Raw genomic sequence first — 15,880 nt, forward strand, 5'->3', positions numbered from 1 at the left:
GTGTACCTTGGGTACGAAGTACCAGCAAGGAATAGTTGGATAGGGTGGTATTAGCTTCTCAGCCATTCTCCTTGACAGTGTTCGTTTTTCCACATATGGGCTGGGTATTTTTGTGTTGGGTTCTCACTTAACCTTTCATAGGTGTTTTCCTCATGTAACTGACACATAGCTTCATCGCATAATAGTTTTTAGTCATCAGTACTGTGTTACCTCCTTTGTCATTCTTCTTAATTATTATATCTTTCCGTTTTTAAAGCCATTCCAGGGCTTAAAGGGGTACTCCAGCGCTGATAAAAAAAAAACAAAAAACAATCAATCATAAACATAGGGGGGAGATTTATCAAACATGGTGTAAAGTGAAACTGGCCCAGTTGCCCCTAGCAACCAATCAGATTTCACCTTTCATTCCTCACAGACTCTTTAAAAAATGAAAAGTGGAATCTGATTGGTTGCTAGGGGCAATGTTTGATAAATCTCCCCCATAGTTTTTACGTTTACCATCTGTCTGTTTGAATTTCCCGCTCCAGTTGGTAGCTTAATTTTTTTCTTTACTTCCTGGTTTGGGCTTTCCCATGATGCTCTTTGTCTCCTGTGATGTCTAACTGACTCTGTAGAACTGTTAGATGGCTTACAGATTGCTCAGCCAATCAGAACTGAGCAACCTGAGTCATCTGACAAAGAGAGGCTGGCCTAACAGGGCTTAGACCCGCCTCCCTCTTGATGATGTCATTGTCACAAAATGCACAGAGCAGCCTGGGGTCAGCAGTCATTAGGTAAGAAGGAGTTTACTTCACTTACTGGTGGGAGGGGGGGAAAGATAGGGAAGGGGGACAGATAGGTGATTGAAGCATATTACAAAGTTATATAACTTTGTAATGTGTTTTAATTACTGGGAAAAAGCTTTTAGCTGGAGTACGCCTTTAAGGTTCCTCCCGGCTCATGTTATCAGGACACCGGGGGTAACACAGTGCTTTATTGTCTTCTGACACCCGTTGTTGAAAAAGATCTAAATTGCTTCCTGCTACAATTTGAGGAGAAAATGAAGACTTTATACCACCTGTGAATTTCTCTTCACAGGGAGACATTGCCAGTCTACCCTGGTGGCAATGGGTACGTCCACTGCTTGTGCATTTGCAAACCTTTTTACAATCATTTATTGGATAGCGGTTACCCTAGGAATAGGCTAGAAAAGGCACTAAAAAGGGCAAAAAATCTTAACCGTAAGGACCTGTTGCGTTTTTCTTTCTCATTCTGATACAGTCCGATGACAGATAAAATGAAGTCCACCATAAATAAATATTGGTACCTTATAGAAAGCGAGAACTGTATTGGACAGAAAAGACCTATTATTGCATTTAAAAGAAAAAATGTTAAAGATGTGCTAGTAAAAAGCAGATAGGAACGTGAAAAAGATGAAAACAGGTTAAAAAAATGTTCACCTTGAGGAAATCATATACAGTATGTTGTAATTATAATTAGTGCTCCCAATTTGCCCCTTTAAAATTTCTGAATATTGGCGGTGTGACAGTAACGGTGAAGGATTTCATTTGTTGCCGAGCCAATTTTGTGGCGTATGTAATCCTGCGTGAATGCGGTCGGTTCTACATAATACTGTACGACCTGTTCACACAAGGTTCAGGGAACACATCAGATCCTTGAGAACAGAGATTAATCCAACATGTGAATGCAGAACATGGAGACAACTTTATAGTGTTTTCATTTTGTGGAATTGAACAAAGACACTGTTCAGACAGAAGGAAGTGTCTTATGCAAGCCGAAGCTAGATGGATCCTAAAATCTGACGCCCAGGGAAACCTAGGGCTGAATGACAGATTGAACTTTAGTGTGTTCCTCTAATGACATTTGTGAACAGCAATCTTGTGTTTTAATATATATATGTATATATGTATATATATATATATATATATATATATATATATATATATATATATATATATTGTGTACCACTGAATTGTAAGCCTTGCTCCTTACGTCACCTGGTGTGGGCGTGGTCAGTAGGTATATCCATGGTGACGTGAACAGGAAAGGCAGGTCTAGAAGAAGCCCGGTAAGGGTGAAACAGCTGTTACCTGTTTGGTTGCTGTGATCCCAGCAGCTTCTCATACTACAAGTGGTGAGTGACGCAACTTATGCTGGGTTTACACGTAGCGATAATTTGCCCGATCGTATGATGAACAATTTCGAAGTAACGTTTTTTTTAAATAATGATCAGTGTTTAGACAGAACGATATATCGTACGGAAAAATCGTTTTGCAATCGTTTTGCGAACACTTAAGCCTATCTCGCACATAGGTTAAATCGGTGAACGACTGTTTTCACAAAACGATCTGCGAGTTTTTTGAGAACAACGATTTAAGAACATGTTGTAAGATCAAAATGAACCATTTCTCGCTCGTCGTTTGATTGTTCGCTGCGTTTACACGCACGATTATCGTTCAAATTCGTTATCGTGCAAATTCGAACGATAATCGTTCCGTGTAAACGCAGCATTACTTTCTTTGCTTCTAAGCTATTTAATTTTGCATTTGAGAGGCAAAGGGGTTGTCACACAAATATTTCATATCTCTGTTAAAGGGTTATTAGGACACACACTTTTTAGATTGGACTTTGAAAGCATTCAATAAAAGCAAGAAAGTATATACATGTGTCCCACTCCCCCGCAGCTGCCATTTCCTCAGCTCCTGGTCTCCATTGCTTCCTCATCGTTCCTGCCTTTGTCATTGCAGCTGACAGACACTGGCAGAGCATGCATCTCCTGCAGGAACAATATGTCAGCTGACAAGTGGGAGCTGCAGAGGATTGGGACAGATGAGTATGCTTTTTTTTTTATTTTGAAAGAGGCCTGAGGCCAGTATAAAAATTAGTATGCCTGTAATAATGCTTTATATCAGAAAACAGATTTTCAATTATATGTTACGGTGTCCCCTGAAGTTCTTTTCGTTCCCCTTCTTGTGCACTGATTCTTGTTGGCCGGTCTGCACAACAGTAAAAATCGCTTTGCTTCCTGCGTAAAAGAGCTGGTTGGACTGAGCTACTGAGCATGTGTGACCACTTGCATCACACACATTAGGAGGTCATTCTAAGAGCCAATCAAGCGAACAAGTAGGTACAACATGAAGACTACATCTATTTTATAGTTTGACAGTGATGGCATTTAAAGGGAATCTGTCACTAGGTTTATGCTGCCTTAAATGAGGGCAGCATAAACTAGTGATAGAAATGCTGAACAGATAGGTGTATTACTTACATCATTCTTTTCAGCCGTTCTCCTAATATGCAGGAGAATAGGATTCTTACCACCCCCTCCAGCTGCTGATTGACAGTTGCTGCCTATACACAGCATGGCTAGATAACTGCCAATCAGCAGCTAGTGGACGAAGTCTTCTGCTTCTCATGAATATTCAGGACTACTGGGATCATGCACATAATGGAGAGGACTACTTGTTGTCCATGTTATTCAGAAGGATATCTCTGGATCAGCTGCACAGAACAATAATAATAATATTTATTTGTATAGCACCCACAGATTCCGCACCGCAATGTAAGTGATACATCATTCTTTTCAGCTTCTCTATTACTAGTTTATGCTACCCTTAGATAGGACAGCAGAAACCTACCGACAGAGTCTCTTTAAGGGTTAATAGGCATAGATATATATAGGCAATAATTATTATTTTTTTTACTTTTGACTCTTTGGATTTCAGATTGACTGGGAAAATGGAACTGAATGTCCTTTTGGATCGTTCTATAAAGTTACAAGACTGGACTGAGCTGCCCCAAAGTGTGTCCTTAACCAGGCGGAAAAACCTCAGCTTATGTAGCCTTCTGCCAGAAGGACGCCTTCATCTCACTGTCTTCACCTCTGGAGCAAGGCACGGTGCTCGTACACAGCTGGATGGGGCCTTCTCTCAGTAAGTCCCTCTGCCCAGGTTTCACCGATGATGGGAGGAATACCTGCTCACATACAGGGTGCCGTCCCCCATATTACCCAGATGTCTTGTGCCTGTAAGGGCGGTGATGTTGCTTATACAGATAACAGTCATTGTGCTCTGGATGTGCTGAATATGCAGAACAATGTTCCTATGCGTAATATGAACCCCAGCGTACATCACATATATATTATGTTATTATCGGTCCTGCATTATTTACTTCTCTTATTTATCACCTCTAACATTTCTGTCCCAGATTTCTGTGGGAAGATGAAAACCATAATGAGACTGTGCTGGATCGGAACCCACGTCTGCTGACTCTGGGTCAGAACAATGATATACGTATCTATGAGGTCCGTACGGAGGATGGGCAGGGGAAGCTGTGTGCTCTATGCCTCTGTGATGAAGACACATTGAGGCAGCTATGTGCAGAGAATCATGTTTGTGAGTATGGGTCCTCGCTAAATCATAAAAAGGGTTACATGGTGTTAAGTGCATCATACGTTATATATACAGTGGTGCCTTGGATTACGAGCATAATTCGTTCCGGGACTGCGCTTGTAATCCAAATCCACTCTTAAACCAAAGCAAATTTTCCCATACGAAATCACACCCCAAAAATAATGATTTATTATTCTGAATAACATGTAAAACAGATGAAACAAACATTTAGAAACAGCAGAATATGTGATATAATAAGTTACTGTACAGTAATGGAGAGGATGGGAAACACAAGGGCTGACAGACTGCAGGGAGCATGAAGGAATGAGCAGAGCAGATGTGGGCACAGTTTAGCAATACTCTGTCCGGGGAGAGAGATGTTACAGCTATGGAGAGATTACCCCCCACAGTCCTGTCCCCTGATGCAAGCCCCAGCCTGAAGTGGATCTGCTATGATTTGGAAGATGAGGGAGACTTCCTGGGTCAGAGTATAGGGCTGTAGACCCCCGCTATGCAAACCATGCCCTTCCCCCACTCACGCTCCCATTCAGTACAGGGAGCTCTTAAACCAAAGCAATGCTCTTAAACCAAGTCACAATTTCGAAAAAACTGTGAGCTCTTAAACCAAAACGCTCTTACACCAAGGTACCACTGTACAGTATATACCATGCTTAAAGTAAGGTGTGAGAAGCAGATGCATACATAGATGTCACAGATGTTAGTTCCCCACTTATCACTGGCTAATAGGTCATCATTATTTAAGACCTGGAAAAACCCTTTAAGGTAAACCTTTCACACCTAAAATACAGTACAATCTGTAGGCATCATGTTATAGAGAAGGAGGAGATTGATATATAGTGTGGTAGTCCAGTTGGTGGCCCTACTCAGTGATTGACAGCTATCTATATGTATGAGTGTACATGTAGAGAGCTCTCAGTCTCCTAGTAGGACCACCCACTTGACTAGCATGTCCGGAATGTGCAGAGATTTACACAAAAAGAAGGCAACATATCCCGAAACATTTCCCACAAAGATGTATATGAATCCGTTCAGCTCATCCTGCCTTATACTTGTGTTGCCTGCATTTTCAATGTGACAGGTTCCATTGAGCGTGATTAGAAAAAAAAGGTTTTGTTATTTTTTTTTCCTGAAAGAGTGCCCACCTTGACCATACACTGTGTCTGGTATTACAGCCAGTTCTGGATTTGCTGAGATGTGATACTAGATGCAGCCCCTGGACATGAGTAAAAAAAGCAAGCATTGTTCTCATTGTATAGAACTCCATAATTCCATTACCTTCTGTTATGTTCCCTATTCTCAGGTGTTCCCTCCGCCTTCTCAGTTCGCCTCCTGTCTCTTCGGGGAGATGACATTTTCATTTTGCTCAGCAGTAGCGTCTTTGTACATCTTTCTTACTCTGACAAGGACCAGAACCCAAGCCTTGTGTCTTGCTTCTGTCTGGACCTGGACCCCGAGACTACAGAGCACATCTCAGATACATGCTTCAGACATGAAATCCTGTTCCTTCTGGACAGTTCGGGGTCCATTTGTATCCTTTATGTATAGTAATTCCTCTCTCGCGGGCCATCTAACCATATTTCTCATTTATCATGATGCACATTAGTGGTTTTGTTCCCTTGACATGCTCCCTTAGATGCTTTTGACACCCTAGATGGGTCACTAGTGGCTGACATTGAGCTCCCCACAAGGACTGACGTTGATACAGCAGAACCACTGAGAAGTATTTGTGTGTCGCCTAATCTAGAAGTAATTGTCGTCTCCTCCAGCAGTTCTTGCTTTCTTCCATTGAGATTGAATGAGAAATTCGGGTAGGTCTCAGTTCTGTATAATACATTGGAGCTCATGATTTAGAATAGTATTAAATGGCTACTCTTTTTATGCAGGGGAAACATAGCACTGGCATTACAGACATGGCGCAATGACCGTCACCCAAGGATGTCGCTGTGGAATGAAATGCAAGGATGTGCTCCTCAGACTGACAGGTGACTACATAGAAAAGAGCTTCATCATTCACATCAGTCCCTTATAGTCTGATTCCGCTATCTCACACACACTATCCAAATTATGGCTCAGGATGCCATTTGGGCTGCCATTATAATAACTTACTAATATTACTAATAAATACATTATATACGAGCAAGCCATTCATCCCCGGGGACATCACAGCAATGTTTCTATACTTGCTTTATTTGTTACCTGCATTCAGCAAGTTCACTTCCGTTTCTTCCCTGTTCATTTATTCCCTGTAAAGGTCGTGGGATGCTACATTATTATCTCTTCTCTACAAGACCAAGAGCTGTGACTTCCCTGTGTGCCACCAGGCTGCTGGTCTACAGCCAAGGAACATGTCACCTGGAGTACAGGTCACCTGGACAGTAGTTGGAGGAGGTTGGGTGAAAACCTCCAGCGATGATATAGAGGATCCTTTAAATCTTCACATCTGGTCTGTGTCCCCTTATAGTGCTTTGCTCTTTGTTCTGCAAAAAAATGGACGTGTCACCCTGGTACACTGGGACATGGACACTCAGGGTGTCACTTACCATTCTCTGGGAAAAGCTTTGTGTGTTCATTCTCCAGATGATGAAGCTTCTTTGGTGATCACAGGTAAGCCAATGGATGAGGTGGATTAAATATTTAGATTTGTTACCAATATATATACTTATTCCCAGGATCAGCCTCTGTTATTAGATGCGTCATTGAGTATCAATTTTTTTTAATAACATTTTTGCATTTTTTTTCAACAGAAAATAATAAAATAATGTCCAAAAAGTTACAATGTAGAATTGTATCAAATTGGGGGTTATATCACAAGAGATTTTGACAAATATATAAGGACTTGTCTTATGATATATTATATTATAAAAACAAGGCTAGCTGAAATAATATGATTAAACAAAGAGTATCAATTTCTTTACCCTATTCTGACTGTTAAAGGGGTTGTACCAACATTAAGACTTACACCTGTCTACTTAATAAGTGTATGAGAGTAGGGGTTCAAACATTGGGGTCTCGAGTCTCCCGTGGAGGTTACACATGCGCACTCCTGCTCTATTTACTGTCTATGGGATGGCTGAAGGTAGCCAAGTACAGTGATCCTCTATCTCTGGCAGTCCCATAGACACTGGATACAGCCGCAGTGCACATGCCCGAACACTGCTTCTTCCCGTCAAAAAAATTTGGTCTCCTGTTATCGAGAATGCAGGGGTCCCATCGGTCATACTACCTTTCACGCATATACTTATCCCCTGTCCTGTGGAAAAGGGATAATTCATACTGGTGGACAATCCCTTAAAGTTACACAGCCTGTTGGAAAAAAACATAGCTGTACATTGACTAGAATGACGTCTCTTTCTCTGGATGTTTTTCTCATCAGATCGTGGCCTTTCTCTTGTCCTTTTTTCGGTGACACAGAATGAGTTTTTGACCCGGTTAATGATTCATGGCAGCGCCAGTACAGCAGATACTCTGTGCCACCTAAATAATTGGGGGCGCTGTTCTGTACCCATCCACACACTGGAGGTAAGGGACTTTAACCCTTCCCTTGTGCCTGATTCTCTGAGATAGCTTTATGGCTAAGTGCTTCTTCTTCTCTCCCACAGGCTGGCTTGGAGAACAGGCAGCTGGATACAGTCGATTTTTTCCTGAAGAGTAAAGAAAGTATCCTGAGCTCTTTGACCTCGGAGGATGGTGGCGTTCAGTCTGAGCTCTATCTCTGCAGTAAGCACAGTGACCATGAGAAAAGATTTATTTGCTGTGAAGGGAATGTCTAGTGTGTTTCATTTTAGTTTCATTAGATATTAGAAGTCCAGATATGCTTGTTCCTTTGTCGAATATACAGAGATTTTTGAGTGGATAATGTTGCTGTTATACATATAATACAGTATAATAGAGCCGAACCTTAATTACTGTCTACAGTTGACTAGTGAGCTTCAGAAAACCGGAAATATCAGATCATTGTGTGTCTTTACATGTGAAAAGTAAAATCTTTCAAGAATTTGTCTTTATGGATAGGAACATAAAAAAGAAAACTTACTGATATAGAAATTGTTTATCACCTTTAAAAAAAACTTTTGATGTGTCAGAGAAACTTGTCAGAAGTTTGGATTGGTCGGTCTACATGTTCAGGCCACCCCAGTCGGTAGATTGAGGCAGGAGAAGTGCTTGACTAGTCAGCCCCCCTGCTCAAGATAGGTTCCAAAGACTTTCTATAGAGTCTATCTTGTTCAGTGAGCAGCAAGATGGGGAGGGAAGCACATAGCTGAGTGCTTGACCTTGCAATTGTAAGGGGTCTGTCTGCCCAGACCCCGACCAATCCAAACTTTTAAACATGTGAAAAGTTTTTTTAAGGTGACAGTGACACTAGGTGACAAAGTCTATTTTAGTTACATTGGGGGACATTTACTATCATTGTGCCTCTGGCGTATGCCAGGGAGGAGGCGCGGCAAGGCGGTGACAATCATAATTTGCATCTGCTCACAGGCATAAATCATGATACAAATCTACACCTATTTAAGACTGGTGTACGAGTATTGGGCCAGTCTTGATAAATGTTCCCCTGTGTCGTAAAGGCTAGAGCCACCTTTGTAACACAGCTATATATTTCTAACTTTTAACCCAGCTTTATCTCCTACTCTCTGGTGTTTTTCCTCAGATGTCCAGGACCTTGTGCCCGCTCTGGAGCTTCTTTACACTTACATCTATGGCACAGATCAGGAGACTCAGAGTAAACACTTCTCAGAACAACTATTGCAGCTCACACTCGGCTTCCTCAATGCCCAGCTGCTGACGCTCTGCAATCTGCAGGCTGGTACGTTGTATTTGTGAAATGTCAGAGAACTCTTAACGTTTCCTTATAGTAAGGGACTATTTCTGCTTTTTTCTCTGTTTCCAACCACACTGTAAGTTGGGAATCTCCTATGAGCAGAGGCTTTATGTGCAGGATGGCTATAGGAAGAGATTTGTTCAAATATCACAGTAGAGACAGGTTTGATAGCAGATATATAGCCATCATAGTGAGCTGCAAAAAGTCAGACTTGGCCTGTGCATATATTGTGTAATGCCTTATGTATGGACAGCCCTAGCATCTCCTCCACCCTAAGGTTAATTCCCCCAACGTAAAGCTAATCGATGGGTTTGCAGTACAGCTGACGTCAACAAAGGGGATCAGGGATAACATCACTCTTGGCTGTTTAACCACTTAAATGATAAGGCCAATAGAAACTGTGGAGGTTTGACAGACCTATAACCCCACAACTGATCATAGGGTGCAGATGGGATGTCATAGGAGTCGTGGACAGGTATGAAAGCCCCCATGTTTGCTGTATTTGTACACCTGCTGTACAGTGCTGCTGTAAGTCTTGTTTGTTTGCACCTTGGTAGGTTCATCTGTTAGGCCCTACCTTTCACACTAGTCATATGTAATAAAAAAAAAATTAAAAAATTGTGACAAACGACAGAAATCATCAAATTTGTGCATGAAATTTTTGGTGCTGTTTTTTTTTTTTTTTTGCACAGATCCAGATCCTGGTCTAGAGCAATGTGTGGAGATTCTGATTGGTTACATTACTAAGCTTCGACCCCTTATGAAGAGGTTTTATCAGCAGCCTCTTCCCGTGAAGGCCCCACATGTAGAGAGAAGACATGGAGCGTGGGATAACATGTCTGTGGAGGTAAGTGACTGTATGAGGATCAGAAAATACAGGGGGAATATTTGGTTTACTTTGAACTTTTGTTGTGTTCTGTTAAATTCCATAATTTCTTTTTATAGAATATAATTTCTGATGCCATCATGAAGAATTGCATCCCTGAAGCCCAAGCCTTCCTGCGAGCAAAGGGCAATCACCCTTGCAGCTTAACCTGGTTGAAAAGGGAAGGCCTGAGACTGGTTTACAGATGTCTACAGGAGAGCCATGTGTCAGAGGCCTGCCAGCTTCTTCAGAACATGGTGAAGAACTTAACCGCTCTGTAATATAGCTTAAGACTGGTTGTCAAGTTTGTTAAATCTGCCTAAATATATATTGAAATCCTAATTCCAGGGGTACTCCATATGGGATGAACTTCATCGTATATGTCTTCACACTTCAGATGCCGGAATACGGACACTGTTGGTGGGTATCATTTACTACTGCTCTGCTAGTTTGAGCTTGAGGATGACTGACCTGAACCTGTCTCTCTTTAGGTTAACCTGCTACAGAAAGAAGGACTTTTTTCAGAACAGCAACAACAAGTGATTCAGACAGTGTGCAGACTCGAGGAACTGTATGGTAATGTGTGCCAGGCTGCCGAAGAGAGGAAAAAGATGGTTAACTCCAGGTAGTATTCTTGTTCTGCTCTATGGTACATTCTAACCACTTGCAATAACATTTATCGTGAGCTATCATCTCTCTCTCTCTCTGTATGCCTATATATGTATATATATCTCTATTGTAGGCCTTCATGGAGAATCTGTGCCACGTCTCAGGAGGTGAAGAGCCTGCAAGAAGCACTGGCTGCTGTGAGAGAAGAGCCGGAGATCTTGCTTCTTCACTGGGCTAAGGACTGGGATTCGGAGACACAAGAGTCACTTTTGTTGCCTTGGAAGAGAAACGGAGGTGAGACCCTTGCTGCCATGTTGCTCCACATTACTGATCACTGCTGGGGCTCGGCTGCGGGATACCCTGAAATTTTCTGTACTGTAGATAGAATAGTTAGGGAAACTGTCTTGTGGGGAAAAAAAAAATCTTGATTATGGAACAACCCCTTAAAGCCCCCCTTGTCTACTCAAAACCTTAAAATGGTGGTGTGACTGCAGTTATCTTCAGTGTTCTGTGGTAAAGCAAAAACTACACACCTATGCAGTGTAACATTACCATCCCCCTAATAGTCTTCTGAGAGGATAGGCTCCAAAATAGACAAATACCTATTACCTATTGATGGCTTCTTCTGTTATCACAGCATGCATATATGTTTCTCATTGCTCTGTTATCAAACCTCCCTTCTCGTTTTTAAAGGGGCACCCCAGCCATTGGAAAATGTTTTTATAACGCTGTCCAACTTCTGCAGTGGATTTACATGCAGTGTATCGTCAGTGTTTTACAGTAGCAGCGATGTAGATGTGATTTGTATAAATCCCATCCATTAACTGCATTAAGTTAATAAAATCCACACATAAATGGACCTGTGGTGTGAATATATATTCTGCATTATATGTTATCTTTGTTCAGTGAGAACTTTCCCTTTTGACTTCACTGGGGGATCGATCAGTCTCCAGCCCCTCATTCTCCACTCCTGAATCATCTTCTAAGCTGATTTATGACCAAGATAAAAGATCAGTTAATAGATAACAGTGCAAGACGTCATACAACGGGTCACATCATAGATTTATATTTTGCTGACTCTATTGGAAGATTCTTGTGAATTGCAATAGTCTCATTTCTGTTCCTGCAGATATGTCTGTTGTCACACCCAAAATCCTTTGGCGCCATTTAACTCTGTGGCATGATTGGACACGGATTGCATCTTGGATTGAAAGCTCAGGACAGCCCTCAGGAAAGGGAGACAATGAGCGCCCCCTCTGGCCTCTCATCAGCGCAGCAGTCATTGATGAAGATAGCTTATGTTGCAGCTACACAAGGGAAAAAATATTGGATGAATTATCGAGGTTTGTACAAAACACTATGCTATAGTACTGTATAGTCTATTGTTGGTCTATTTGTTAGGTCTATGAAGCTTATTGATACGTTTATATGGAGCCATAGGGATGAAAGTGCAGGTACAGTAAGTCCCATATATCTCTAGGTACCATGTTGGTGCTTTGTACAGTATGGATGGAACCACAGTGCGTCTGTGTGCATGAGGTCTTGAACCACTAATACAGCTATAGAACCACAACAATTGATCAAAGTGGATCCCATTATTGGGAAGCAGGAAAGTTTTTAACAAAGAGAAAATTGTTTGCTGCTTTACTCTAATAAAACCCATTCCTGTTTTTACCCCATTTTGTTTATACATTACTTTATCAATACATTTTGCCAATGCATTACTTTAATAAGGTTGTATTATTATATTGTATTATATTAAATGTATAGTATTTTATTTACATACTCTCTTCTGTTGACTGGCAGCAGTACGGGGCGACATGGCCTCCTCTGTTGTCGGGAACTGCATGGCTATCTAATCCTTGAAGTTCTCGATCCTCTCCTGCTGCACGGTGCTATACAGAGCAGGGTCCTGTTCCCCCTGTGTACTGTATATTCTTATGTACAGCACCTGGGGGGAGGCTGCCTGACATGTTTGCTGTGTGTAGCAGTCTCTACACAGCCAGCAGTGATTTCTATCACCACTCACCGTATTGGAATCACTAACAGAGCGGGCAGTGATAGCAGTCACCACTCTCTGTGCCAAGGCTGCCGCACTCAGCGATCATGTCAGGCAGCCTACCACTCTCCTTACTGTATACTTTACAACGATCACGCGGCACTCGTGTAAGTCAGTGGGTGCCAACTGCACTCCGGAGATCACCCGGATACAATGTATAAAAAACAAAATGTTGCTGTAGCACTCCAATATATTGGAGTGCTACAGCAACATTTTGTTTTTTTTCTTACTGTATACTTGCTATATGATATTCAAGCAGAAAACAATTCTTTTGCTTGTTTCACAGAATGAAGATTTTTATTCCTTCTGAAGTAAATGATTTTGAGCGTCTAGTGGAGCGTTTAGCGATTAGCGGAAGATTGATGGAACCAGCCTGCACTGAATGGCCAGACGTTCATGAGCGATTTGTAGTCTTGTGTGTTGAGCGTGGGCTCCAGTACCTGCTATACAGTTATCTAGATTGCCACAGGTATTGGCTAGTGTCTTTTCTTATGGTGCCACGGGTTGCAGGTATTTATTTCACAGCTTACTTTGTGATCCAATGTTCACAGATTACATCCAGAAACATGTTCTGCGTTAGCCAACACAACCCTGCATGAGACTTACCCATGGTTTGGGTTCTTGGTTCATATTCGACAAGTTAGTGACAATACAGGTAAGAGAAAAGCTCTTCCCAAAGTTTTTCCTCCTTGCTAGTTATAGTAATTTTTCCTACCTAAAGGTAATATTTCTCTATTTCTCAACCAATAGATGCTGAACGGATGTTCCAGGTCAGCCTGTCCAATGCGCATATGCTGATGCCTGGTTGCCAGCCGAGCGTGAACAATATGCTTCTGGATGGGCACACTCTGCTTGCTCTTGCGACAATCATGTTTGCTTCCGGAGGAATTGATGGGGTAATTCATATAATCATTCCATATACCTTCCTACTCTAAGATCTAGGTTTCTCCACCACACTTTTTCATTTCGCTTGATTCCTGACAACAGGTATTGAAGCAGTGTGAAGAGCCAAGCCTTCGCCAATGGAATGTGGACCTTCCATTATTGAAAATGGCATTGACCCCCTACCCCAAGCTCCGAGCAGCTCTCTTCTCACAGCACCCCTCTAGCTGTGGCTCACCTGCTGACATTACTCTATACCACCTTCTGCAGGTACAGAGCAAATCCTATAATAAAATATAAGATTTTGTATGTTTATGCTGTATACATGATAGAACAATAGCAATCGTATGCTCTGGAAAATTATTTTTCATCAAATATTCTATTGAGAAATTCAGGATTTAGGACTCCTATCTTTGGCAGAGAGAATATTCTGCTTATGAAGGCAAATTTTTTTTTCCAAAATAAAAAAAGGGTGTGTGACCTTTGATCTTTGTAGGTCAGCCCCAGTCAATGAGCTAGTGAACTTTTATTGAGGGAAGCCCTGTCTGGCCAACATGTAAGGCATAAATATGTTGAGCCTCCATGACTCGATCAGTATGTTACATAGCAGTTCTCCATTTTTAACTGCCCCAACCCCCTTATGACATCTGTCTGCCTTGCCTAACCTATGAACGGAGGTTGTCAACTGTTTTGAAACCCTGAAATGTTTTTACCTGATTAAAGAGTAATTATTATTGTATGTAGTGAAGACATTGATTGATATGGCTGAAAAAGAGGATGATAGCCGCCTATCCCCAGCACCGGAGAGTGGATTATTTGGTCATATAATGATAACATGTATTGGCTTCCTCTTAAAGTCACTTTTCCTTCTTTGTTATAGGAATTGTCCCCCTTCCATCCTGCACACTTCTTCACATGGCAGCCAACGAATTCTCTGGCGACAAGTGGTTAGTAACCTGGTGGATGACAAGCAAAGGCGTCTGACTTGTTGCAGTAGTTAACATGCTTTCCTTTACAGATTCCAGCTCTGCACTTCCTCACTGCTCCTGTCCAGAGTTGGTCAAGAAATTATCAGTAGCAGAGCAGCTTGATACATTCTTCTATTTGCGGAGCGGTCGCCCAGCTGCTGCATTTTCTACCTTCTTTGTGCATCACCTCCTGAAGAGCAAGGTCCCTAAGCAGCTGTAAGTCCAGAGTTCCCGTTTAAGCAGTTTGGGAGGTGTGAACCTTCTTGTTTGTGAAGTGGTTCTGCACTTCCCTTGACCATTTTTTCTTTTCCCCTTCCATGACTTAAAGGGGTATTTCCATCTGAGAAAGTTGTTCCCTATCCACAGAATAGGAAATATTTGTCTGATTGTAGAGTTCCCTGCGATCAGCTTGTTATTCCCTATTTTGTGGATAGGGGATAACCACCTCTGATAGTAATACTGCTTTCTGACTGAATGTCCCCTAACCTATAGCCTTGTGACCCCTCTCTCCTTATGTAATGTTTTTCCCTCTCACTGCTTCCCATCTCTTCTTTAATTTTATGTCTCTATATCTCTTATACCTTTGTATTTCAGCATTCATCAGGTTGCTGAGGATGTTTATGCACTAGCCTTGTCCAGCTTTCATGTTCCCATTGTCATCTCCTCCTGTGTTTGCTTTCTTGAGCTACTCGGACTTAGTAGCTACAAGCTTCGTGTGGATGTATACGTGGCCAATGTGATCTTGCAGCACATTTCGTCTCTGCAGGAGGAGGCAGGACACAAGTTCCACATACAAGCATTAGGTGGGATCATTGATTGATAGCAATATGTCTTACTTTGAAGAATATGATGTAGATTGATTATTGCTCTTATTCTAGCACATTGACATTAAAGCTTATTTTTAGACAATTGAAAACTCAGCATTTAGACACTGTTGTAGAGATTTATATTTCTCTTACCTGAATGGTGTCCAAGAGATCTCCTGCTGTCCCCTACTAGGCTTTACAGAAGCCTGTGCAGGCCATGGCACTGAGTAACACTGCACTGAGCCAAATGAGTTGCCATAGTACATACTCCTATTCTCCATAACTGGTGACCATAGTATTTTATATGAATAGATAATATGGTCACATAAAAGATTGTCGGCAGAAAATGACCACTTGGTCCATCTAGTCTGCCCTCTTACTAATTCCCTTCTTATTATCTTAGATATTTGTTTATCCAAGGCAGGTTTAAAGTCTGTTATTGTAGATTTACCAACCA

At 41.7% G+C, this 15,880-nt stretch overlaps 1 protein-coding gene across 7 annotated transcripts in view; it reads left to right on the top strand.

The window, feature by feature from the left end:
- The window catches only part of SPG11 (SPG11 vesicle trafficking associated, spatacsin), a 33,186-nt gene that overhangs the window by 1,943 nt on the left and 15,363 nt on the right, over positions 1 to 15,880 (top strand). For 3 of the 7 annotated variants that reach the window (XM_069986541.1, XM_069986524.1, XM_069986532.1), the window contains exons 2-24: positions 2,748 to 2,833; positions 3,726 to 3,932; positions 4,207 to 4,394; positions 5,713 to 5,940; positions 6,046 to 6,220; positions 6,296 to 6,394; positions 6,664 to 7,016; positions 7,786 to 7,931; positions 8,012 to 8,129; positions 9,064 to 9,219; positions 9,927 to 10,081; positions 10,180 to 10,356; positions 10,448 to 10,519; positions 10,591 to 10,724; positions 10,842 to 11,002; positions 11,838 to 12,051; positions 13,054 to 13,236; positions 13,319 to 13,422; positions 13,518 to 13,663; positions 13,755 to 13,919; positions 14,530 to 14,596; positions 14,668 to 14,833; positions 15,212 to 15,420. In XM_069986541.1, coding sequence (XP_069842642.1) covers positions 2,790 to 2,833; positions 3,726 to 3,932; positions 4,207 to 4,394; positions 5,713 to 5,940; positions 6,046 to 6,220; positions 6,296 to 6,394; positions 6,664 to 7,016; positions 7,786 to 7,931; positions 8,012 to 8,129; positions 9,064 to 9,219; positions 9,927 to 10,081; positions 10,180 to 10,356; positions 10,448 to 10,519; positions 10,591 to 10,724; positions 10,842 to 11,002; positions 11,838 to 12,051; positions 13,054 to 13,236; positions 13,319 to 13,422; positions 13,518 to 13,663; positions 13,755 to 13,919; positions 14,530 to 14,596; positions 14,668 to 14,833; positions 15,212 to 15,420 — 3,667 coding nt within the window. In that variant the 5' untranslated portion in view covers positions 2,748 to 2,789. The other 4 variants (XM_069986515.1, XM_069986547.1, XM_069986563.1 and 1 more) reach the window with 3 other exon arrangements.

The sequence above is a fragment of the Dendropsophus ebraccatus genome, chromosome 1, assembly GCF_027789765.1.
Source record: "Dendropsophus ebraccatus isolate aDenEbr1 chromosome 1, aDenEbr1.pat, whole genome shotgun sequence".
Lineage (NCBI taxonomy): Eukaryota > Metazoa > Chordata > Amphibia > Anura > Hylidae > Dendropsophus > Dendropsophus ebraccatus.